The sequence below is a fragment of the Benincasa hispida genome, chromosome 3, assembly GCF_027475165.1.
Source record: "Benincasa hispida cultivar pf3 chromosome 3, pf3_genome.v1.1, whole genome shotgun sequence".
Taxonomy (NCBI): domain Eukaryota; kingdom Viridiplantae; phylum Streptophyta; class Magnoliopsida; order Cucurbitales; family Cucurbitaceae; genus Benincasa; species Benincasa hispida.
Genome location: NC_143480.1, coordinates 52,089,295 through 52,098,261, shown reverse-complemented (window position 1 = coordinate 52,098,261; position 8,967 = coordinate 52,089,295). Strand labels below are relative to the sequence as shown.

Below are 8,967 nucleotides of genomic sequence, written 5' to 3'. Positions count from 1 at the left end.
CAGTGCCCTAAACAATCCCCTAAGTGAGTTAATATGTTAGAGTTAATAAGTTTGTGTTTACGGTGTAGAGTTATAATATGAAATTACTCGATAAATGTGAAAAGTAGAAAAATAGTGGAAGATAGAGTTGCTCAATGAATATGAAAAATAAAGATAAAGGATAATATTGAGTTCATTAATAAATATGAATAGAAAAAGAGAGAATAAAAGTCTACATATCATCTTGATCATAGTAGAAATGATTGATATACTTTGTTACCTAAAGTGATAGAGTGGTTGAAATTTTCAATTGATATCACGGCAAGATTAATAATTCAAAGGATAATATATCGAGTGATTAAGATAATATAAAAGAAGTCAATTTAAACTTAAATCAACAACTAAGATAAACTAAAATCTTATTTTCTAGGTTTTAGTTTCGAATCTTTATCTTTAATCCGGAAAGAATATGAAGTTTATAATTTATAACGAGAAGACTAATAACTTGTTAAAACCCTTCCTTCTTTGATAAGTACTCATTATCACTTTAAATTTCAACAGTTCAACAAAATTTATTAATTTGAAATATGAAAAATAGTTTTAAATTTTTTACTTCATTTAGAACCAGAAAAATTTCATGTGAATGTATTTACAATTTTGTGATTAGATGATAACCATATAAAAAAAGAAAGTTAAAAAATTTACAAATATAACCTTTTAAATATTATTGATTGGTTAAAGATTAAATAAGTAACTTCTCTCTAAACGTTGTAAATTATTGTAGTTAAAAATTTTATTTTTTTTACGTAAGAATAAAAAATAATTTTAAATAATTCTATATGTTGGAGTAACAAAAAAGAAACGTCATTTAAAATCATTCAGACATAACATGACATTTATACCGAGAGGGTATAATTCAACAATATTGAAAACCATAGGGCGTAACGATAAAATATTTGAAAATTTCCGGGTTAGGCCCATAAATAAATGAATGTGGCCCAATTGCTTGTAGAAAATGATGGCCCGACATTTCACGTTTCGGCCCATTAAGGGATGTGGGGCCCAAAAGATTCTTCGAGTAGCAGGGATTAAGGATGGAAACGAGGGCATACGATTCTGCAGATAAGAATCAGTGAACAGAGAAGAAGAACAAGAAGAACAAGAAGAAAATGCCTTGCCTTAACATTTCTACAAATGTCAACCTCGAAGGTGTCGACACCTCCTCTGTTCTCTCTGAGGCTTCATCCACCGTTGCCAAGATCATCGGCAAACCAGAGGCCGTACGGTTCTCTCTCTATTCAATTAGCTTTCATGTTACAAATGTTTGTGTAGTGATTAAGGCTTAGTCTTCACTTTTCTATTTGATTTTAGAATGATTGATGAAGGGTTTTTTTTTTTTTTTTTTTTTAATCAATTTGGTTACCTTTTACTTGATTGCCATTTTAGATTAGCCATAGAAAGAATGAGCTATTGTGATTATTTTTGTTTTTAGATGGCGTTTTAGGGTTCCAAGATTTTTAATGAGATGGAAGTTAGAATGTTGCTATTACTTATAGCTGTGATTATAGTTTTGTTGTTTAATGTTGATCTTAGTCAATCAACGCAGCTTACCAACTGCTTAGAGTAGTTGGTTAGGCAAACAAAAAAAAAAAAAAAACCAATCTCGAAGGAGCCAAACTGAACCAAGAAAAGGCTCCAATCTAACCTAACTGGAAAACTAACCTACCTAAGCTAAGGACCAGATCTCCTACCAAACTTCTCAATCCTTTTGAAATCCTGTTATTTCTCTCTAGCTAAATACCTCAAGTAGTAACAAAAGAATTGGCGCTCTAAGGAGCGCTCCCCTCCTCCCTTCAGGGTGAATGGAGTAATAATTCTTCCATCATATGGCAACAATCTCCATTACGAGTCTGGCTTACCCCAAAGTCTTACATGCAATCCAAAATTAGGCAAGAAAACTAGTACTATCTTTGTTTTTTTTTTTCTTATATATATATGTATCCGCGAGCGTTTGGCCGGCTTCCGTACACCTTGCCTAGTCTCATGAGATAACTTGACCCTATAAGATTTGGGTACCAAGAAAGTTTGTAGGACACTAAATCCTTAGTAGGTGGTCAGCATGCATTGAAGTCCTTTCGTTAAATTTTTTTATTGTATCCATGATCCTTAACCCAAATCCTCAAACGCCTCTCATAGAGAATACACCATTGAAGTCTCAAGGCAAAGGAAGAACATCTCTAAATATGATTCATAGTGTTAACACTCCATGAAGAACCTGCATGTAAAGAATTTGGCCTTCTTTGAAATATTTGCCTTGCCTAACAAGGAAAGGACCGAGGGAGGGAATCAAAGGCTGAAAAAGGATCTGCTAGAGAGAGAAGCCAAGCAATATTCAAGCAACCTTCTCTTAGCTTCATTGTAGTTGAATTTCCGACAATGTTTACATCAAAATCGAAGAGAGAAGAGAGAAGCAACTTGAAATCAAGGAATGAAAAAATCGTGATATTTCATCAAAATATAGCCGAAATATTGCTAAAATCAAGATGCGGATAGTCATAGAGAAATCCGTAGGTAACATCTTTTTTATAAAATATCGGCTAAATATTGAAAATATCGTCGATATTGGTGATATTTCGATGATATGCCCGATATTTTGGTGATATTTGTTTTGCATCCTTTATCAACTATAAAGTGTGTTAGTGCCCAATGGTGTCAGTTTTTTAGTTTTTTTTAGCAATTTTGTCTCATTACTTTTCTTTTTTTAATCTCCCAATATTTTTCCTTTTTAATGTTTTGACTTTTCTTTTTATTAATTATTATATCAAACTTATTTGTGTTTTTATAATTTATAGTTTTTTTTCTTCTTTCTCTCATTCACAACCATCATCACTCCTCTTATCAATTATTTAAATTCTCACACTATACACTTTTTCTATTTTTCTATTGTATAGTTTATATTTTGTTATTTTTTCTCTCTAATTTGATTTTTCTTTAGAATTGGGCTACTTGATCAATCCACTTGCTTGCAGTTGTATTATGTCAATATTAATCCCGACTGTTGGAATTATGGTTCTTATTTATAGTGACAATTATATATCTCATGATCAAGGATATTTGAGATTTTTTGCATATATAAGTTTGTTCAATACATCAATGTTGGGATTAGTTATTAGTTCAAATTTGATCCAAATTTATTTTTTGGGAATTGGTTGGAATGTGTTCTTATCTATTAATAGGTTTTTGGTTCACTTGACCTACTACGGCGAATGCTCGTCAAAAGGCATTTGTAACTAATTGTGTAGGGGGATTTCAGTTTATTATTAGGGATTTTAGGTCTTTATTGGACATATTATTAGTCTTTATTATTAGACAATTTTTTCTCTAATCTTTTCCTCCTCCTCCTCCTTTACCAATCATATTTGGATTGTAATTATTGTTTAATATACTTAAAGTCATATTTTATTACTTAAATAGGTTTGTTCTAAAATTTCACTTAAAATTTCACTATATTTTTATAAACTTCCATGATATCTGGGATTTTTTCTGAAATATCTGTCAATATATCTGTAATTTTGAGTTATCAATATTTATCCTTAGCAATTTAGCCTGTTATTAATTCGTGTGTATGACTCCAATTACGAGATTTGTTGCTGATCTTCATAGAAATTGTGTGGTTATATGACAATAGATTTGTTATTGTCAAGTTCTTTTTGATATGTTAACTTGAGCATCTTGCTGCAAGCAGTACGTGATGATTGTGCTGAAGGGATCAGTACCCATGTCTTTTGGTGGCAATGAGCAGCCAGCAGCATATGGCGAGTTGGTGTCTATCGGTGGTCTGAACCCTGATGTCAATAAGAAACTGAGTGCTGCAATTTCTGCAATTCTGGAGACCAAGTTGTCCGTTCCCAAGTCAAGATTCTTTCTCAAATTCTACGACACCAAGGCAAGCTATTCGATCTGTTTCAAGTGGTCGTAATGATGGGTTACTGAAATGCATGCACTTCTCATTGCATTTCTTATTTTTGTTTAGGCCCATCAGAGTCAAGAATATGCACAGTGTTTACATGCTTTACACCAGAACTAGAGATCATGTAACTAAATCTTTTTCTTTTTGAAACAAATGTGCACAACTCCTGGCTGTCTTTTGCAAACATTTGAATCACTTATAGATGATTATTTTTACAGTGGCTTCGCTTTGAATGGCCTATGCTAAACCTGGGAATGGTACTGATATTTATTTCTTTGGCTGCTGCAGGGTTCCAACCTCGGATGGAACGGCACCACTTTCTAAGTTTGCCACTTAGCTGCTTCTGTAAGCTCTTGAAATTCTCAACTTTTATGTACTGGGACAGTGTTATAAGGATTTGGCAGTATGAATACTTAATATTATATCGAGTATTATCTAGTTTTATTGTGACTTGTGGTTATGAATCACGGGCATGGGGGAGACCTAGTTATTATATAATTTTGACTACTAAAAAACATGTTTTAAGAAGCATATTGATTGGTTTAGCACCCTTGAAATTCTAATCCTTTTAAAAGACATTGTTCTAGTGGAAGTGAGAACAAAAAAGGTCAAAAGACTAAGGGGTTATAGGTTCAATCCATGGTGGTCACTTATTTAGGATTTAATATACTACAGGTTTTCTTGATACTCAAATGTTATAGGATCAGGTGGGTTATAAAGAAAATCTTTTTAAAAGTAATGCCAAAGTATCTCGCAAAGTAGTTAAAGAAAATATCTAGAATTTTAAGGTTTGTTTGGTATCCAGTTTGGATTGTTTTTGTTTGTGCAGCTTTTTTCTCCTTTCCTATTTCTTTTTGAGTAATTACAAGCTATGGAATCACTCCAAGTTTGGAATCACCCCCTCATCATGTGCTATCAAACATGAAATCTGATTTCAAATCATTCGAAATCGATATGAAATTCGATCACCTCATCTCACATATTGTCAATGAGCAACTAACTTACAATATATATATATTTATTTATATATATATTTTGCAAGTTATTCTTTGTTTTTTTTTTTTGGAAATAAGTAATATTAGTCAATTATTTGATAAGTTTTGACATTAAGTAATTTCCATAGATCACCTGGGAGGTTTCTGGGTTATTTGAAAAGTTTTTAGGTGATTAGTTTTTCTCTTTTATCCATTAATTAAGGTCATACATTTTTTTATAGGTTTTTAGAATATAAATAAATCATGTTTGTTCCATTAATGTTTACTCTTTAAAATCTGGACAACTGTGGACATTTTCCCGTGGGAAATGTGTAGAAGTTAGGAGAGTGAAATGTTTGTTTTTATTCCGTATAGAAGTAGAACTAAAATAATTTTTATTTATTTATTATTTTTTAAAATGCAACTATTAAAAAGATAAAATTAACCAAAATTTGTGATCTTTTGTAAAATTGAGGAGCACAACGATAAACAACTAGAACAAGAATATGGAAAAAATATAATATAATAAAAGTATATAAAATAAATAAATAATAAAAGATGAATTTTTTCACTTTTTCAATCTTTCTCTCAAGTTTCATAAAATACTTCTATTTATAGGTAAAATGATAAGTAGAAGGTGGCTTATTATGGATACCAATAATGTGTAGGTATAAGATACGTGGGTAGAGTGACACATGATTTAGACATCTAATTACACCCAATTAACATATTTATAATATTTTCCCTTAGATGTCCATATTATGCCTTGTTAAAGCCTTGCTACGAAAAAATGTAATGAGAAAAAATTCTAGTGAATGAAAAAGAGTACACATTTCATATAATTTATACTTCTAGAAGTATATAATATATTTGCTCTCTCTCATGAAAACATCACTCGAGATTGCTTCCCCTTGTACAAACATCACTTGAGATTTATAATATTGTTGGAAGAGTTTTATTAGAAGATAAGCCATATGTTCCTTGAGTGGTTGAGTCATTGATCTTAATCTTATACATTCTTGACTATGGTTTGTTTACTAATTGTCATGATATAGTAGTTCCTCCGCATGTGAATAGATAATCTGTTTGAGATCTAATTTTATATGGATCAGATAAGTATCCAAAATCTGCATAATCAACTAGATCAAAATTTGATTTATTTGAATAAAACAAATGCAGATATGTTGTTTCTTGAAGATAAGGAAGTATATGCTTAACTCCATTCCATTTTTTTTTTTGTTGGAGAAGAACTGTATCTAGCTAATAAATTTACTGAAAATGTAATATTTGTCTTGTATTATTAGCAAGATACATATGTACACCAAGCGTATTAAGATTTGGTACTCTAGGACTAAGTAGCTCTTCATTATCATTGAAGTATATTTTTCTTCACATCTAATGAACAGACTTCCATTGGAATGTTTAACTTCCATTGCAATGTTTAATGGATGTGTTTTGTGCCTATAAAACTTTTTCAAAATTTTTCCTATATAAGTTTACTGATGAACAAATATCTCACTTGCTAAACGTTCAATTTGCAAACCAAGACAAAATTTTGTTTTTCCGATATCTTTTATCTCAAATTCTTTCTTAAGATATCTATTGCTTTTGAAAGTTCCTTAGGAGTTTCAATTATATTTAAGTCATCAACATATACAATTATAATAATAAATCTTGACCGTGATTTCTTTATAAAAACAGACGGACATATTAGATTATTTCAATATCATTCTTTCAACAAATATCTCCTAAAGCGATTGTACCACATTCGTCTGGAATATTTCAATCTATATAGTGATATTTGCAACTTTATTGAATACAGTTCTCGAGAACTTAATTTATATGTTTCAGGTATCTTAAATTCTTCTGGGATTTTCATATAAATATCATTATTGAGAGATCCATATAAGTATGCCATGATTATACCCATAAGATGCATGCCCAGACTTTCACACAATCAATTAAATATCTTAGTATAATTGCATCTATCATTGAAGAATATATTTCTTCATAATCAATACTAAGTCTTTGTAAAAAAACCTTGTACAACTAGTAATACTTTATATCTTGTGATCTCACTCCTTTCATTTCTTTTTCTTACAAATACCCATTTATATCCCACAAGTTTGACAAATTTTGGTGTTTGGACTATTGGTCCAAAAACATGACATTTTGGAAGTGAGTTTAGTTCTGCCTTGATTGCTTCTTTCCATTGAAGTCAATCTTTTCTATGTTGACATTCTTTAGATTTTGGTTTAGAATCTTCATTTCAGATATAATATCAAGAGCAACATTGTATGCAAAAATATTGTTAATTATATTAGTTCAGTTTTCATCTTTTTTTTTGTCATGTCATAGTTTATTGAAATCTCATTATTATCTTTAGGTATTTCACCTTCTTCACTAGACATGTCAAAGATTTTTCATGGGTATTTATATCATCAACCAAGTCTTTTTTACTATTAACTAATTTTTTTTCGAGGATTTTTATCTTTGGAACCCATTGATCTACTACGTTTCTGGCATGTTCTAGACTCATTAGTGACATTTGCTGTGTTGGAATATCAATTTTCGATGGAACATTTACCGTTGGTATATGTAATTTAGTTACTTTCTTTGCATCTATAAATACATCTGGTAATTGATTTGCTATATTTTGCAAATGAATTATTTTCTAAACTTCAAATTCACACTGATCTGTACAGGGATCTAAATGAGACAAGAATGATTACTCCATGTAATTTCTTTTTCCAATCCTAATATTGAAATTTTGTCTCATTGAAATGAAAATCAACAAATCATGAAGTAAACATATCACCCTTTAGGGGTTTCAAGATATTTAATAATTGATAGAAATCATATCCAACATATATTCCTAACCTTCTTTGAGGACCCGTCTTAGTATGTTGTGGTAGAGCAATTGGAACATATACTTCATACCCAAAAAATTCTCAGATGGAAAATATTTGGCTCATGGTCATAAGCTAATTGTAATGACGAGTACTAATGATAAGCTACTAGCCTAATGCGTACAAGTGACGTTGCATGCAAAATAGCATGCCCTCATACAGATGTAGGACGCTTAATTCTCATAAGTAATGCTCTAGTAATCAACTGCAAACATTTTATAAATGATTTTGCTAAACCATTTTGTGTATGAATATGAGCTACATGATGTTCAACACTTATTCCAATTGACATACAATAATTATCAAAAGCCTGGGATGCAAATTCACCAACATTATCAAGACAAATAGTTTTAATTGTATAATAAAAAATTGTGCTCATAATTTAATTATTTGAGTAAGTAATTTTACAAATGAAAAATTTCAACTTAATAATAAACACATATGTGACCATCTACTGGATGCGTCTATTAATATCTTAAAATATCTAAATGATCCACTTGGTGGGTTAATAGGTCTACATATATCACCATGAATTCGTTCTAAGAATGCAAGTGATTCAGTTCCCACTATAGCTAGTGATGATCTAATTATTGATTTGCCTTGAAAACAAGCATCACATGATAATTCATTAGATTGAAGATTTTTTTGGCTCTTCAATGGGTGTCCATTTGAATTTTCAATAATTCTTCTCCTCATTATAAACCCTGGATGACCCAATCTGTCATGCCAAATAGTAAATATATCTGGATTCATGAACTTTAGGTTAATTGTTGCATGTGTTTCAATTACTCGTATTTGAGTAGCATACAATCCAGAAGATAAAGCAAACAACTTTTCCAATATACGTTTTTCATTTGAGATAGTAGAGATAATATAAAGATACTCCATATTATTCTTATTATCAGTCTCAATATGATAACCATTGCAACGTATATCTTTAAAACTTAGAAGATTTCTCTTTGATTGACGAGAGAAGAATGCATTGTTAATTGTAAATTTTGTTTCTCTTAGCAAAATAATATTTGCTTTTCCAAATCCTTCAATCAAGTTTGCAGAACCTGATATTGTATTTACTTTAGCTTCCAACATTGTCAATTTGGAAAATTATTTTTTACTGGTAAGTATTGTATGTGTA

At 30.5% G+C, this 8,967-nt stretch overlaps 1 protein-coding gene across 1 annotated transcript; it reads left to right on the top strand.

Annotated features, from left to right (window-relative positions):
• Positions 1-1,120: 1,120 nt before the first annotated feature.
• Positions 1,121-4,387, top strand: LOC120072663 (uncharacterized). Its single transcript, XM_039025100.2, has 3 exons — positions 1,121-1,259; positions 3,725-3,925; positions 4,238-4,387. Exons 1-3 carry the CDS (start codon positions 1,149-1,151, stop codon positions 4,271-4,273), a joined length of 348 nt encoding a protein of 115 aa, XP_038881028.1. The 5' UTR covers positions 1,121-1,148; the 3' UTR covers positions 4,274-4,387.
• The last annotated feature ends 4,580 nt before the right edge of the window (positions 4,388-8,967 follow it).